We start from the raw sequence: 18,115 nt of genomic DNA, 5'->3' as shown, positions 1-18,115 counted from the left end.
TAAAACTCTTCTCCTAGCAGTGGACATTGCCTTAGTCAACTCCTGACAGAGTTTCTCATTTTACAGGGACTCTCAAGTGGTCAAGAACCCATCTGTCAGTGCAGGAGACATAAGGGACACGGGTTTGATAGCTGGGTCAGGAAGATCCCCTGGAGCAGAAAATGGTAACCTACTCCAATATTCTTGCTGGAGAATTCCATGGACAGAGGACCCTGGAGGGCTACAGTCCATGGGGTCGCAAAGAGCTGGACACGACTGGAGTGACTTAGCACATTCTACCTCAGTCTGTCTAAACACCAAAATGTGGTTTGGGACAGACACACTAGCTTGACATTCACCTTGACATTGACTAGCTTCACATTCAGCTAGTATTCACCTAATAATAGCTTTGGTTGCTTACAGATGCCCCCCTTATAGAATCAGATCAAACAGTAAGCAAAGAAATTAAACGCAGAGTTAGTCATCACTGCAGAGATCACAGCCACAAAGCCTGAAATGTACAGCAATATAATAATTGTCTTTGATTATTACTTAAGAGGGCTACACCTTCAGAATTGAGAGATGAGGTTTTCAAAAAGCCATATTTTAAAACCAAAACTAGCAGAAGTTAATATATGGCTTTTGGACCAAACTTCAGAGAATATGAACCCAGCTATGAAGACTCAGTGCTAGAAACTGAAACTTATTCTTATTCAGAACTGATTTATTAACATCATATTGATCTCTCCCAGGCTCAGCTGGCTAGAGATCACACTCTAGACATCACCCCCCACTCCACCTCTAACGAACCTCAGGTCCACAACCTAACACACGAACACCTGCTCCTTTGCTCTTTCAGGAAAACGGCAGCAGCAGCCCATCCTCTAACCTGCTCGTCTTTTCCCCCAACTCCTGTCCTATCCATTCTGCCTTCTACTAATCTGTCCCCCTAATAAGGCCCCTCATAACATATTTCTACCACTGTCGCCCTGATTCAGGCCCTTATTTTTAATCGTAAAAGCGTCCTCACCTCTTTCCAAGCCTCCCTGCTGCCGAAGCCATCTTCATAAAACGGCAATAAGATCTCAGGACAGCCTTGTTTAAAACCTTCTATGGCTGGCCATGTACTTTGGAAAAACCCAAACGTTGTAAGCATTCTCTCATATATATACAAATAAACCCATAGTTCATGGGGTATGAAGCTAAAATGCCTACTCAATTAACATGAATTAATTAAGTGTCTTACCTCCTGTTCAGAGAGCCCATCAATAATTTCAGAAATCTCATGTTCACTCCTAGCAATGGTGGCTGAAAGACCAGCTCCCCTCTGCCCAACTCTAAATATGAGGGAGAAATTACATATATATTTAAAGGCCTTTTATAAAGAAGTTATCAATTAGATTACTTTTACATCAATTTGCTTTCTGAGTGGGACTAGAAGTCAGGGGAAAAAAACCCTAAAATGCTATTGAGTAACTACTTTTAAGCAATATGTTTAAGTCATTTATCTATAAAATTAGTAACAATTTAAATGCTAAGATTTCTTTTTAAAGGTTACAAGTCTAAATTCAAATGGCAGAACTATTTGCAGGAAACATCTGGAAAACTAGTTATTGGTGTCATTTTCATTTCAAATAGCAGTCTTTTGTCTGCCTTCCACAGCATAGGATAGCAGACTTAGAAAAATACATAAAACATTTTTAAAGGGAGGGGAACAAAAATCCAATCATCACTCCTCACAACAACTTAACTGTGGTTACCAGGGCTTTCATGACTCACTCACATGAGACAGCAGAAAAGGCAACTAAAGATTCTACCTTTGCAAAAGCACTTGTCCTCTAAAGTAAAAACAAATCGGAAACTATGTACCAATAACAAAGAATTTCTTAATTAGCAAACAATTTAATAAGACTTTTGATTATGCTGAAAGGCAGTGAAGGACCATGAAACATTGTCTTATTCTTACTGTCATTTCAAAAGGAATGAGCATTTTCAAGAACTGAAGAGTTAATTTCAACATATTTACTTAAATTTAGATTCAACAGCATGATTAAATATAAAAAGTTATTAGATTCACCAAGATATAAACATTGCTAACTGATAACAAAGTTTTATATTCAAAATAAAAGTTCTTAGACTCATAGAGGTAGAGAAGAGATTTGTGATTGCCAAGGGGCAGCGGAGGGATAGATTGGGAGTTTGGGATTAGCAGATGCAAACTATTATATATAGGATGGATAAGCAACAAGGTCCCACTGTATAGCATAGGGAACTATATCCAATATCCTGGGATAAATCATAATGGAAAAGAATATTTAAAAAAGAAGGTATGTATGTGTAAAACTGAGTCACTCTGCTATACAGCAGAGACTGTTACAACACTGTAAATCAACTACATTTATTTTAAAAGAGAAAAAATATAACTAAATTCTTTATGAACCTTCTTAATGGTTAGATTCAGGTGACAATAAATATTGTGAAAGATTAAAAATATGATTCAAAGAAAAACATCAAACCACTTACCGCTGAAACCGTTCTTGCTGTTCTCTCTGTTTTCGAATCTCTGGAAATTGCTTTTCATAGTACTCTCTTGTTTTGCTTTCTTTAGCTTTCCTCCGAGGGTTATTTTCTATTCTGTCCACTTTTTTCTCCCATGCCTCCATGAGCTGATCATAACGTTGGCAGATTTTTTGTTCCTATTAAATACCCGTAGCAAATTAATAATTAAACTAAACTCTGTGATTCTGACAAACCTAATACTTTAAAGCACAGGTTACTTCTTAAGGCTAAGTCAGAAGGACATTTGGCCTATGACTCAACTGGGAATGAAAAGGTGTCCTTGATCTGAAAGAAGAGAAAGACAGGGAGCTGTTTTCTATGAAAGATCCATACACAGAGCCTATCATGGCTGGATTTCTTAGTCAACATTAAGACTACACAAATCAACAAACTACATGCTGAGCCACTCTGATAACAATTAAGTCTTCATTGTCAAAAAAATGGAAAATGAGAAATAGAAACATGTAAATAGTTTGTAATCCCAAAGGCAAGCAGATTAACATTTTGTTGTCACCTTTCCATCGGTCAAAGAAAACACTCACATTTAGACCACCCTCCTACTGTTGGAAGTTCTGGTTACCTGCAATTTTTTCTTACTATAAATAATGCCATATAATGAACATTTTTACAGTCTGGAAAAGGCAGAAATTGGTTGTACTCTATGACAAAAAGAAATCCAGTAAACTACATGAAATTGAGAATGAATGCTTTTAGAGAAATGAATAATGTGTGACCTCATTCTTTAAACAGAGAAGAACCCTGTACTGTGGGCACAGGACCGTCGGTACAAAACAACAGAAAGTGTGAAAGGGCTCATGATGGCCCAGGAGGGGAAGAGAGGGAAAGCACTGTCCCCCATAGTCCCTCTGTCTCCTTGACACCCGTCCATCTCCTGGGCCTGAATCTACCTTTATTTGGCTCCACCACCAAGTCACCCCCTCGCCTCCTTCCTATTCAACTCCCATGCACGCTGAGGTATAACTAGACGCACATTCCCTTCCTCAGCTTAAACATTTCACAGATGACCTCAGCATCTGACCTCAAGCCCCCGCCTGACCCTCAGGCCATGCACAACCTGGCTTGGCTCCCCTGCCCTGTCACGCTCCCTCCGCTTCCCAGACCTTCCCGAGCTTGTACAAGTTGGCAGACGGCTGGTTTTCCTGTGAAACACCCCTCAGGACCACTATGTGCCAGCTGTCCCCTACGTGCATCTCAGTTATCTGGACGTCCTGAACCACTGGACGACCCCAATACAGTAATCGCCGGTGGCCTCATCTGCCCTGTTCCTCCTTAGACTCCCCAAGGACTAAAGCCACATGGCTATCTACTCCCTTTGTAGAATAATACATGGGTTCACCTTCAATTATAAGGCAAATATTACTTTTCAGTTATAACTAAACAGTTACTGATTCTCCTTACGAATCCTGATGAGATAAAACACCTTGGTTCACTCTTGGAAAAGGGGAAACTGCCATTAAGTATTCACTAAACAAGTCAGCGAACATACAAAGTTCATAACTAAATACTCGGTGAAATATAAGAACAAAGTCTGGACCTCTATGTTTGTCTCTTTGGATAGCAAATTTAGCAATTACCACAATTAAAACAAAATTACTGGATTAAAAAAAAGCACTTTAGCTAATTTATTTGTATGTGTATGCTCTTGGCCAAAAAAAAAAAAATTCAAGACTGATAATTTAAGAAAGTATCTGAAGGCCCAGACTGCCAAATTAGAACATTAGGAGTTATACACCAAATAAAAGCTGGTGACCCTTACAATTCATCAAACTAACAGGTCCTTAAATACCAGGTACAAGTTCATTTCTGATGTGAATCAAAATATATCATTTATTCAGTAAGAAACCATTCAAATGAATTAACAGTCTAAAATTATTACGAACACACTATAAAAGAAGTGGCATCATATTTTCTGTAACTTAATTTCCATGAAGATTATAACCACAAAATTTTTAGACGGCAAGTCATAATAAATACAAAGAATACCGTGAATTTGAAAAAGCTGAACTTTAGCTGACCCAGTTTCTAATAAGAAAGAACAGTGATGCCTCATCAGCATGACCGTAACTTACCCAATTTGTCTGAGGTTAAGAGACTAAATGAGATCATCCTACTTCTCTTTCATATTTTAAACTACTCACCATTTTCTTTATTTTGGCTAGATGAAAATGCTATACACAGATGACCGAGAAAATTTGATAATGATATTAAATGTGATTTATGATATCAAAATGTTACTAGACTCAGATTGATGTGTAAGTCACATTTATAGTTACAAATCAGCACCTGCTCTCAAGTGTGGTCAAGAACCGTTCTCACTAACAATGGGAAAGCGAATGCCTGAAGAAGCACGGACGGGAAAGCTGAACAAATTTCAGTGAACAAGGATAGGACCTCACCCTTTGTTTTCTTGCATGATTTCTTCTTTTAAAAAATAAAATGAGTTTTTTCCTCATCACCTGGTTTCTAGAAGAGAAAAATACGGTTGTATGACATTAAGAAAAAGTACAATAGTGCATTCACTTTGTTTTCAGAGACACTGAAAAACAAGCAAAGATCACTTAAGAATATACAATATAATCAAAGTTAATCCTAATTTTTTCACCCTGCAAAACAAGACTCCTCCAATAATTAGGACTAAATTTCCTCCCATTGTATAGTAAGGCTTTAACACAAAGAGTTCATTTTCAACTATTACATTCATAAGGCAAATATTATTTTCAAGTTATAACAGTTACTGATTCTTCTTAAGAATTCTAGTGAGGTTAAGCACCCTGGTTCACTCTTGGGAGGAGGGAGGTGGAGAGGAGGCCAAGCTTTCGCAGTTACCTCCTAACACAGGTCCACGCTGCCCTGCCTCCTCAGAGTGTACCAACACAGACAGCTGACTCTGCCTTAAACAGAGGCTTTCTTCAGGCACAGAAACAACACAGTCCACACTAAGAAGTCATGGGGGCAACGTGACAGGACAGCAAGCCCTCCCTTATAACTTAACAGTTTCGCTTTTCAAATATGAAGCACTGTAACCTTCAAAAACAATGGCATGCAGGTTCAAATATAAATATTTATACCCCACCTACTTCCAGAAAGGATTTCAAGCTGATTATTCAAATATAAATACAAAGCCAAGGCAAGTAGAAGTAATTTTTTTGGTTATCTGCCACTCTGGACTAACACTGACACTGGCTCCACTTAAATAAGCATGAACAGTCAGGAGCTGGCTATATGGAAAAGAAGCCAACAGATTAAAAAGAATTACTGAAAGAACATTTGCTATTTCATACAAAGCAAATGATGATGATGACAGAACAGCTACTGAACGATCCATACGGACACATGTAGCTGAGTAGACGGTACTTCACAAGATGGTGTGCAGTGGAAGCATTGCCAAGTATGCAGTTTGCTCTCGCTGTAATTATGTGCTACTCAACAGCAAAGGACAATCAATAAATATAATTTACAATTGTTCCTAAGAATTTACATGAAGAACTCCTTCTCAGGACAGTGTGCTAAGCTCTATAGCAGGAAGATAGCTAATATGAAATAAATCAAACAGGGCTGCTCTGCAGCGACTATCAGGGAAAAGACAGAACACAAACATAATGGAAGCTTTGTGGAAAAAAAAATTATTAAAAGTAGCCAACTAGATTTTTATCTGCTATTTTCCTTTTTAAAAATGTTAGAACAGCTAAACAGTTCCAAAACGGTATATTTTATATGTTTTGCCTAACCTAGCTCTAAGGGTTGTCAAGACCATAGCAGCATCTCACAGAAAAATTCTAGGTATATGACTTTTATTATAAACCACTTAGTTAACAAAAGTTAAAATCATTCAAATTTCAGTTTCTGTCATGCATACTACCATGCAAATTATATTTGCCACCAGTTCTGCAAAGTAGCCAACTATTGCATATACTCTCAGTAAGAAAAAAAATTTTTTAATTATATATATATATATATATATATAAATGTGCTCATTAGTAATGTACTAGTAAATAAGTATAATGTTCTGGTTATAGTTAATAAAACATAATAAAGAAGAAATATCACTATCACATTTTTGTTACAAACTAAGAATAATTCATCTAAAATTCTCTTAAAATATGATAATTAAAAAAAAAGATACCTATCTAGCTTCCTCTCTTACTTCAATCAGATCAAGAAATTAGGTTTTCTTTTCACTTATTTTCTTATTCCAAAATGTGCATCCAGAAAGGCCTGGTGTCTGGGAGGAGCAAGGCTAAGCCAGCTACATTGTGGAGCAGTCTCCGCACCCACGTGAGGGCTGAGCGCTTCCGAGGCACCAGGGCATGAAACGGCAGAAGGGTCTACAAATACCGTCATTAGCAAGAGTCATGGAAGGGATTTCCCTAGAATAGGATTTGAATAATGATAAAATGATCCGTGGCACTTCTACTTTGCAATGGCAGATGTGGCTTGGTGGGGGACGGTGTCATCACTAGTCTTAAATGAAAAAGCTTCATTATCTTACTTCATCATGCGCCTTGCAGGTACTCCACTGAAAAAAAGACAAAACAGGAGGCAAAAAATTCAAGCCTCAAGGTAAGCCATTTCAATGTTAAGTATCCACCTTTTTTACTAGCAGATCATAAAACCAGCTAGTTTTATGCAATCATTTATTTTATTTTTTGGCCTCGGAAACTCAAAGCTGTTACCCCAACCCCCAAAAAGCCAGAGGAAGATAACATATAGTAAAACAACAGCAAATTACACAAATCTAAAACACACCTACACTACGTTATTTACTATGTCAGCAGATAACGTAAAAATGGTCTCTTTATAGAATATACGGTCTTTAACTGAAGAACTCCAAAGATGATCAATACTTACGTCTTGATGTTCTCATGGTACACCTTGGTGTCTGACGGCTGGTTATAGAGTGGCTATAAAATAAACCAAACATTTATAAACAAAATGTTGTACACTTGCCTACTAAGAGACAAAGATACACTCCCTACACATCAATGGAAGCTCAGGTTAAGTACTGCTAATGGGTCTACACACAAACACTCAGCCACAACCTCCAGACTTAGCTGGCCTCTGTGATAACTCTGTCCACCCCATCTGCTAACAATGAAATCCACTGTACCCCATAGTCACTTCACTCATAGATTTTTTTTTTTAACTCTGAAAGACAGAGGAGGATTAAATGCCATTATTACCCTAACAAGATGATTCAAAGAGTTTTCCATTTCTGCTATTACTTCTTCCTCCTTCTACCTCAGTGATTTAACAGCTGCTCGGGCAAAAACACGATCAGGAAAATGCCTCTGCAAAGGTCCCAAGTGTGTGCACGTTATTTCAAGCTTATCACCCTTACTGCCCGGCCACATTACTTTCATCCTGAAATCAAGCGACCATACTCCACCTTATCCCAAGAAAAACTGCTTCAAAAAGAGCACTAGACACGAAAAAAATTTTTTACTCACCAGTTCAACTTTCGGACCAAGACCTTCAAATATTTTATGAGCTTCTTCCGCTTTTTTCTACAGATAAAAATATTATTATATTATATAAGTAAAAATTACTTTACCTAAATGCAAAATTACTTCTAATTTAATAATATTTACCTAAAGACCAATCTATAGTCAAACTTATCCTTACTTCCAAATATTCTTCTTTCATATGAGAGGCTAAAATACTAATTTTGTTTTTGTAACTCCTTCACCAAATCAGTCAAATCTGAACATGTGTTTTGAAACCAAAATCCAAAGAATTGCTAAGTTCTTAAAAGCAAATAGATATTACTAATAAGATTCCAAGGAGAGGAAGCAGAGATTCACTATTAGAAATGAATCCCTCAAACATGTTTAAAACTTCAACTCTTAATATCTTTAAAGATGATTTAAAAACACAAAATACCATAAAGTTGGCTATCTTTACCATGGTAGAACAAACTGATCTCTTTGAAGAAAAGCTTATAATGAGTATATTCTCTAGTTTTAAGAAAATCTTGGTAATAACAGACAAAACAACTAGTTTGAATTACTCAAAGTATTCATTAGTGAATAAATGTTGAATTATATACTTTTACATGCCTTTTTGGGCTTCCCTCATAGGTCAGTTGGTAAAGAATCTCCCTGTCTTGCAGGAGACCCCAGTTAGATTCCTGGGTCAGGAAGATCCCCTGGAGAAGGAAATGGCAACCCATTCCAGTGTTCTTACCTGGAGAATCCCATGGACAGAGGAGCCTTGCAGGCTACAGTCCATGAGGTCTCAAGAGTCAGACACAACTTAGTGACTAAACCACCACCAGCACATGTCTTTTTCAAAAGTTAAATCATCTAGACCAAAGTGCTATCTAACAGAAATCTACCTTTAATAGACAAATGAAATACAACAAAATTCGACACTCAAGCTATTTAAGCTGGAACTCTACATCCGGTAACAGTGTCAAGGTTCTCAGCGCTCTCTGCTCACTGGTCACGAGGGTTCCCTGTCCACTACAGACTCCCACTGTCCACACACTGAGACTGGGAATTCTCCAGGACCTCTGATGTGAGACATCGTGGGAATGAAATCAAGCAAGCTCCCCAAGTGTAAAGAAAGATGTTCCCTTAAAATAAACATTCTCCTTTTCATTTATCAGTCAATCGGTCAAAGATCTACTTAGCATATATTATGTGAGAAGAAGTATGTTTAACCAGTGTAGAAAGCTCAAACTAGTGTAATGTACTTTCTGAACTCCAAGAAACTCAAAATGCTATTGAGATGAGAAATAAACCTATCAAAAATGTCCAATGCAAAACTGTAATAACCCATACAATGTGCAGCGTGAACTCTATTTCTATTGACAGTTTTAAGGCAGACTTGTGCCCTTGGTACCACTAACATTTTGGGCCAGATGTCTCTTTCTTATGGGGACTGCCCAGTGCATTACAGGCTACTCAGCAGTACCCCAGCCTCAATCCATTAGATGCCACCAGCACTCTACCCCCCTACAAGTTATAACAATCAAAAAAGCCTGCAGTTGAGAACAACTGTTCTCAAAAAGCCAAATGTACATACCAGAAAATTCACATTTACTAACTATAAGGCGTGTATTAAATAACACACAAATAACATAATCACAGGTCATAAATTTGGAAATATCTAGCACCTTCAATGATAATCTCTCTAGATAATCTAGATAAATCTGCACTTGCCAGTTTTTCAATTTGCCTTCTCGAGGCACTCTACCACTATACAGTCTACAGCCTGTTCTTCAACCAAGAACAAGCTGGCCAAGTGGAACTGTAAACAAATAATACTGGTAGACAAGGGGGAAATTATGTTATGGCAAATATTTACTGGTATCCACTTACCTCCTCAGGACTAATTTTAGAGCTGATATTTAGAAAGTGTTTGCATATTCCAAGATTTAAGTTTTGCAAAATTTTATTAAATATTTGACTTAATGTTGGCTTAACTGCTAAGAATAGATTAACTTGTCAATTGTTTGGCAGAAATATTTTAATTTAAAACCTTCACATTTATATAACTTTGTTCTAAATCTGCAGATAGAAGTAATTAATGCCTCAAACATACACTGAATATGTTCCATGTGCCAAGCACCTGCTAGACCCTAAGGAAACAATGAATAAGACTGATTTTCTGGTGTGGAGGATAAGGAGTCTTGGAAGGCTCACAGAGAAAATGATCCTTGCTTTGGGTCCTGAAGTGATTGCACTCGACAGACAAGACAAGCAAGACACAGGGATGCCTGGCACTGGGGCAACATCACAGGGTAAAAAGCACTGTCATCAAGGGGACACTCACACCTGTTCTGGTAGTGCTAAGAAAGGAGTCCAGGCCCGCAGGCTGGCCAGGCAGGCACGTGAGCCCTGATGAAAAGGCTGGGCTACTTGGGAGAAAGGGGGGAATCAGCAAAAAGTTCTATTTGGAAATCACACTGGGGATCTCAAATATGAAGGATGGATTAGAAAGTAAAGAATGAAGGAAGGAAACTGAGCACCTATGCGAGGTGATGGGTTAAAATAAGCTAGTGCCAGAGGAGGAAGAGAGAAGCAACTGACCAGACCAACACTCAGGAGGCAGGACTGAGGCTCCTCACTGATTAACCAAATTTGCAGAGTAGCAAAAAGAGAGAAATAGACAGTTTCCAAGACAATGGCCTCGGTGACCAGGGGTTATTGGCAATGAGTACATTCTCTATTGTCAATCTCTCTTTCTTCTAGTGAAACTAGTGCCACAGTAACTTGCAAATCATTCAACCAAAGCATAAATGGTTTTGAAAACTACACTCCACACCCCTTTCAATATATATTATAACACTGAAATTAGAGCACTGACAAATATTTTGGGGATCTACAACTGGGAAGGGTGATAGCCAATTAAACTATTAAAAATAGTTGAGAAGAGTCTGTTTAGAGACTAAATGAATCTTGGCCTCAAGTTTAACTATGATGCAGAGCACTTTTTCTCTCAGTAAGAGAGTTTTAAAGCTAACCATCAGCGTGAGCAGTTTTCTGCTTCCCACTAACGTCCTAAATAAAAGACAGAAGTCGCCTCTCAGATCATGGCCCCAGTCTCTCAAGACATGTTAGGCTTAACTGCAACCAGCATGTGCTGCTGACAAACAAGAAGGGGATGACCCTTGTCACCAACCACTGCTCTCTGCCTTCTGTGTCAAAAAGAGTAAGGTCATTCATGAAAAGAAGCACAGATGGGGCGAAGGTCTGACAAAAGGCAGCTGGTGAGGAGAAAGGTTCGGGTAAGGGTCAGGAGAGAGGAAGGCTGAGTGCTCCACTTCCGCCCCCGAGGACCTCCACCCTGCCCCTTGGAGACCCCCGCTACCATCTAGGACCTACTGCACAAGCACTACCACAGCAGACAACGAGCAACAGCGGATACAAAAAGAATTTGTTTTAAAAGATGATTTCTATGGTTACTGAGTTAAAAACAATCTTCACTGTAAGTCTAATATTAACACAGATTTCAAGCTAGGTTCTTCTCTTCTACACAGAATGTGTAACAGGCTGAGTGTATAAATGCTGAAGTGGCAAGAAGAGGTCCAAAAGGAACTTTTGGCTCTGCTGCTGGGCATCGAGGAACACGTACCACACTAACTAACGAGAAAGAGCATACATATATAAATTAAACACAAACCGAATTTTCTGTCACATCCTAGTCAGGCAACCGCAGAACCCACTAACACTGGAACTGTTTATTAAGCCTGTAAGAGAAGGCTAATTAAGCAATTCAATCAATTAATAAATAGCACTGGATTCAACATACTTGAAAAGTAACTCATACTAAGAATTCAGTGTTTTATAAAAACCTTTTCCATCATCACCGGCTCTGATCCTTATTTACTTTACCCTTGAGTCACAAATTGACCTGCAGCCAATCAGCCCACAGAAGTGCTTTATTGTTCTAGCGTGTTTTATAAAAGCAGGAGACTTTCTATAAAATCCATTTTGGGGCACATCCCTACACTCCAGGCATGCCCTGAGGGATCCTCATCACTTACTCCACCCACTGCCTTTCACCCTCAGGGAGGCTGTTCTGTCCAATAAATTGGACTGATTTTGAACCCAGTCAAGAAACTGGTGATTAACCCGTATTTCTGCCTCCTGGTGACAATTACCATCATCTTAAGTATTGGGTGTCTGACGACTCAGTTATCCATCTATATATACACATCCATGTGCGCCTGACTCCAAGATCACTTGTGTAAACGCTTACCTAATGATTAGCTCACAGCTGCTTTTCTCAAAGCCATTTCCTTTAGGATCTGGGATAATATAGCTGTAGGCTGCCTGTACAAGATGCACTGATTCTGGTGAATCCACTCACAACAGGCAAACAACTGAAACAACAATCCCCAACTTCTGCTGATGGTCGCCTATAGCTGACAAACCAGTTCTCTAGCATGGTACATAAAGCATGGAATTCTTCCTTCAACAGGGGCTTCTAGAAGACCCATGATAACCAGCTCTGTCACAAGGTTCTCTTCACATTAGAGAGAAGCTGGTTTCCCTTTAACTGTTAGTTCCTGGGCTGGATTCTGGTCAAAAACCAACTTTAACATCACAAAATTATTCATAGAATTGAGGCCCAGCTTTCCTAAATTCGTGGACACTTTTTAATTATAAGCATAAAAGAAGAAATTGTTTTAACAGACCTAAAAAGGCAAAGTCTACCTAAAGGTCAGTGGCCTCATACTTTATAACTAAAATTCAAACTACACCCCAACTCTCAGTTCTGAAGCAGATAATGCAAGTCATTCCCATATCCAATGACACATTCTCTACTACAACAGTGTACTTGGCATCAAATGTCCCTTATAAAATGAAAAACCACAGAATAGCTGCATTGTGTGCTACATACTTCACACTATACAACAGGAGATTTGGCTGATAAAATTATACTGTCAAAAATAAGTATACCATATAACATGAATATGAAATATTAAATAATTTAAGACACAACTATCAACTTTTCTTCAGTATGTAAAGAAAAGCACCAAGCTTCAAAATTTAAGAACATTAAAAATTATAGCAGAAAGCAGGCTTTAATACAGTTAACATTACCACAGAACAGAGACAACTGGAGAAGGTACAGCCCAGTGGTCTTCAAGCCCTGAGCTGCCACGGAATGGCGTGAACTTACCCGGTTTTCATCATAAATAATCTGGACAACACTGCGGTGCTTCTGCTCCACAGGAGGGGGAGACACAGGCTTCTCGGGCTCTGGAGGCTTCGCGGCCTCCTCTTCAAGCTGTTGCTAAGAGACCCAGAAAGGGAGAGTCAGGCATCTGCTGCACGTCAGCCCCACCAGTAATTATTCACCAGAGACAACACATGCTTCTGAGCAACGCTTCGCTGATTCTACAGGGTAATCACTTAACCGACAAGGGTCTAAGGACCCAAAGGCCCTAATGAACCCAACCAGATTTATTTTGACTAATAACTAAACAGCATAAGTCATCTTTTGATAGATAAACCCTTTTGTATTCTAATTCTGATAAATTTAAAGCAAAATAATCAGGGAATCTAATAGCAAGGAGAGATAAGGCCTTCTTCAATGAACAGTGCAAAGAAATAGAGAACAACAACAGAATGGGAAAAACTAGAGATCTCTTCAAGAAAATTGGAAATATCAAGGGAACATTTCATGCCAGGATGGGCATGATAAAGGACAGAAACAGTAAGGACTAACAGAGGCAGAAGAGATTAAAAAGAAGCAGAAAGAGTATACAGAACTATGCAAAAAAGGTCTCAAGGACCAGGATAACCATGACGGTGTGGTTGCTCACCTAGAGCCAGACAACCTGGAGAGTGAAGTCAAGTGAGCCTTAGGAAGCACTACAACAAACAAAGCTAGTGGAGGTGATGGAATTCCAGCTGAGCTATTTAAAATCCTGAAGCATGATGCTGTTAAAGTGCTGCATTCAATATCCCAGCAAATTTGGAAAACTCAGCAGTGGCCACAGGACTGGAAAAGGTCAGTTTTCATTTCAATCCCAAAGAAGCGCAATGCCAAAGAATGTTCAAACTACTGGACAACTGTGCTCATTTCACATGCTAGTAAGCTTATTCTCAAAATCCTTCAAGCTAGGCTTCAGCAGGATATGAAATGAGAATTTCCAGATGTACAAGCTTGGTTTAGAAAACGTAGAGAAACTAGAGATCAAATTGCCAACATTCCCTGGATCACAGAGAAAGCTAAGGAATTCCAGAAAACCATCTACTTTTGTTTCATTCACTAAGCTAAAGCCTTTGACTGTGTGGATCACAACAAACTGGTAAATTCTTTACGAGATGCGAATACCAGACCACCTTACCTGCCTCCTGAGAAACCTATACGTGGGTCAAGAAGCAAAAGTTGGAACCTTACATGGAACAAGTGACTGATTCAATATTAGGAAATGAGTATGACAAGGTTATATACTGTCACCTTGTTTATTTAGCTTATATACAAAGTATATCATGTGAAATGTTGGGCTGGATGAATCACAAGCTGGAATCAAGATTGCTGGAAGAAATATCAATAACCTCACATATGCAGATAATACCATTCTAAAGGCAGAAAGTGAGGAACTAAAGAGCCTCTTGATGAAAGTAAAAGAGGAGAGTGAAAAAGTCGTCTTAAAACTCAACATTCAAAAAACTAAGATCATGGCATCTGGTCCCATCACTTCTTGGCAAATAGATGGAGAAATAGTAGAAGCAGTGATAGATTTTGTTTTCCTGGGCTCCAAAATTACTGTGGACAGTGACTGCTACCATGAGATTAAAAGACACTTGCTCCCTGGAAGGAGAGGTATGACAGAACCTAGACAGCATATTTAAAAAGCAGAGACATCACTTTGCTGACAAAGGTCTGTATAGTCAAAGCTATGGTTTTTCCAGTAGTCATTACGGATGCGTGAGCTGGACCATAAAGAAGTCTGAGTGTCGAACTGATGCTTTTGAACTGTGATGCTGGAGAAGACTCATAAGTCCCTTGGACGGCAAGGAGATCAAACCAGTCAAATCCAAAGGAAATCAACCCTGAATATTCATTGGAAGACCTGCTGCTGAAAGTGAAGCTCCAATACTTTGGCCACCTGATGCGGAAAGCCGACTCACCGGAAAAGACTCTATGCTGGAAAAAATAAGGCAGGAGGAGAAGGGAGCGGGCAGAGGATGAGAGGGTTAGATAGCATCACTGACTCAATGGACATGAATTTGGGCAAACTCCTGGAGATAGTGAAGGACAAGGAAGCCTGGTGTGCTGCAGTCCATGGAGTTGCAAAGAGTCAGAAAACTTGGCACCTGAACCACAACTTAAGTACAAGAATCTAAATGTATGAAGGTATTGCATCTGCCTCTATCACAAGGACCCTCTGTGTCCCTGGAATAATGCTGTTCTGCCTTATAGACACACAGTACCTGCTAATGTCTGGCAGAGACAGCATGGTAGAACACTGAAGGGTTAACCCTTAACTCAGCACAGCACCACCCTCTACCCCACTCCCCCATCAGACTTTATATTCTACAGTGAGGAGGTGGCAAAGTCGAAAGCACATGAACTGCTAGTATGTGCAGCCACAACGCAGGAGGCTATCTGAACTAATCTGCCCAGGTTCAGCCCTAGGGTCACCCTTTACAAGTGGTTTGATCCAAAGACCCTTTCTAGTTCTTACCTCAATCTGGAGGAAGTGTACAAACCCCTCATATGTAAAGTGGGGATATTCATCCTACCTATCACACAACTTTCTGAGAGGATTACAGGACTCAGTATATATCAAGCACAACTATAAATGGTCAGTATCACCTACTGAAATAAGTAGGGACTGAACTTAGTTCACTGCTTTTTGTCTTCCATCACCCCAACTGATACCTAGTAAATGCTCAACAAACAGCTACATGGATATAATATAAAAGGCATTAAGGTAAAAGGTGGTAAGTCTACTGAAGGCCCAGCAGAAAAAGATTATGTACATTTCCAAGTAAGACTGAGAGTCAGGTTCCTCATCATGTAAGTCAGACCACACCCAATGAAAGGATAAAAATCCTTTAAGAGGGAAGCTTTGAGGTCCACTTCCACTTTGGAACAGAAAGGACTCACGCAACCTCAAACGATAGTATTCAGGGTTCTGAGATCATTCTCATGTTAATGAGGTCTCCAACCATGCCCTTTCATTCCTTTGCTCAGAAGGCCTTCTTTCAGAATGTCCAATAAGTAGGTATAGAGAAAGAAATAAACAGGTTTCAGGAAATCACATTTTGTTCTTCACAGTTAAGTAGCCCTGGGACCAAACCACCGACAGACATCAGACAAGCTCACAGATTCAAATAGACTGGTGGTTGCAGGGGCAGGCGGAGATGGACCAAATGGGTGAAAGGAGTCAAAAAGTATAAACTCCCAATTATAAAATAAGTAAGGGATGCAGATATAAACTACAGTTGACCATAGTTTGGTGATTATACTTAACAGTTTATTGTATAGTTGAAAGTTACGGTGAGAGTAGATGTTAAAAACTCTCATCAAAACAAAAAAAAATCTGTAACCATATGTAGTGAGAGATGGTTAACTAGCTTTACTGTGGAGATCATTTTGCAATATATATAAATATAAAATCAAGATGCTATATAATGTTGCATGTCAATTTTACCCCAATCTTCTTTTAAACTGAGAACTACTAGGAAAAAGAGATAAATCAAAAATCCAGGTATCTACTACATTTCTACATCAATACCACAAAGAACACAAAGCCCAAAAATCAGTCCAAACCTGATTTATAATAGAGCTAAAAGTACAGCTGGAAAAGGATGAACTTTTTAATAAATTATTAAATGGGGGAAAAATATTGACTTTTATCTTGAGGCAGAGACAAAAACTCAACTTCTGGTAGATTAAGAATAATGTGATGAGAAACTATAAAATTTCTTAAAAGATGATAAACTCTTTTAATGATCCCAGGGTAGTCACATACAAAAACTACAGAAATTCTGTTCACCAAAAATGCAGACCTAAATGTAAGAGCTAAAACTATAAAACCCAGAGAAAAAAACATAGGTATAAATTGTTGTGACCTTGGATTAGGCAACGAGGATTATGGTTCTTAGATATGACACCAAAAGCACAAGTGATGAAAGAAAAAATAAACTGGACTTCATCACAGTTAAAATTGAAAGCTTTCTGCCCTGGTGTGACTCCATCCTGCTTACCGCCCTCTGCAAGTACAGTCACTCACCTCTGCCCACTGTCTCTCCCACCTACAGGTGTGCCCCTGGGGCCCTGGAACCACCTTTCAGTTGTCAACTAAAGACCACTAAAGATGACTTTAAAGTGGATTATGATGAAGATGAGCAGTTATCTTGAGATAGGTCAGTTATACTCAGCTTGGACTCTGTCTCCTTTTCCTCTCTGCAGAGGTCAGTTCCAAGGCTGGTGCAAAGGATGAAGTGCACACTGCTAGAGCAGAGGTGGTCCCAACGAAGCAACCCTGGCTATGCTAATTTGTCCCTGGGGGCTGAACGCCAACTGTGGTCCAAAAGTGGTTCAGGGCTTGTAGTTATTAGTGGACAGCTCTTAGAAGATGCAGAATAAGATGACGAAGAGGAGGACGTGAAACTCTGGAGTATATCTGCAAGTGGTAGCAAGGTTCCACAGAAAACAAGCAAAACTTGCTAATGAAAAGGAAGCTGAAGAAAAAGCTCCAGGAAAGAAATCTATGCAAGACACTCCAGCCAAAAAGGCGCCAGATCAAACCAGAATGGAATAGATTCCAAACCATCAAACATCAGGAACAAAAGTCAAGAATCCTTCAAAACATACAGTAGCCTGCCAGACTCCTCTGTCCATGGGATTTTCCAGGCAACAATACTGGAATAGGTTGCCATTTCCTTGTCCAGGGGACCTTCCTGACCCAGGGATCAAACCCCTATCTCCTGCATTGCAGGTGGATTCTTTACCGCTTGAGCCATCTGGGAAGCCCTCAAAACACACTCACTTGCTCACAAACCTCCTAAAACACCAAAAAGACCTAGTTCTGGAGAAGACGTTAAAGTAAAACTGCAGGCAAGTCTAGGAAAAAGCACGATGA

At 39.2% G+C, this 18,115-nt stretch overlaps 1 protein-coding gene across 1 annotated transcript in view; it reads right to left on the bottom strand.

Annotated features, from left to right (window-relative positions):
• NCOR1 (nuclear receptor corepressor 1) overlaps nt 1-18,115 on the bottom strand; it is a 113,944-nt gene that overhangs the window by 62,908 nt on the left and 32,921 nt on the right. Inside the window, exons 6-11 of the mRNA XM_068979138.1 lie at nt 13,192-13,305; nt 8,007-8,063; nt 7,408-7,460; nt 4,956-5,022; nt 2,503-2,675; nt 1,226-1,316 (exon numbers count right to left, since the gene is read on the bottom strand). Of these exons, the coding sequence (XP_068835239.1) occupies nt 1,226-1,316; nt 2,503-2,675; nt 4,956-5,022; nt 7,408-7,460; nt 8,007-8,063; nt 13,192-13,305 (555 nt within the window). The remainder of the gene's footprint in view (nt 1-1,225; nt 1,317-2,502; nt 2,676-4,955; nt 5,023-7,407; nt 7,461-8,006; nt 8,064-13,191; nt 13,306-18,115) is intronic.

This window comes from Capricornis sumatraensis, chromosome 8 (genome assembly GCF_032405125.1).
Source record: "Capricornis sumatraensis isolate serow.1 chromosome 8, serow.2, whole genome shotgun sequence".
Lineage (NCBI taxonomy): Eukaryota > Metazoa > Chordata > Mammalia > Artiodactyla > Bovidae > Capricornis > Capricornis sumatraensis.
The sequence above is the reverse complement of the archived record's forward strand: the minus strand, read 5'-3'. Positions and strand labels throughout refer to the sequence as shown.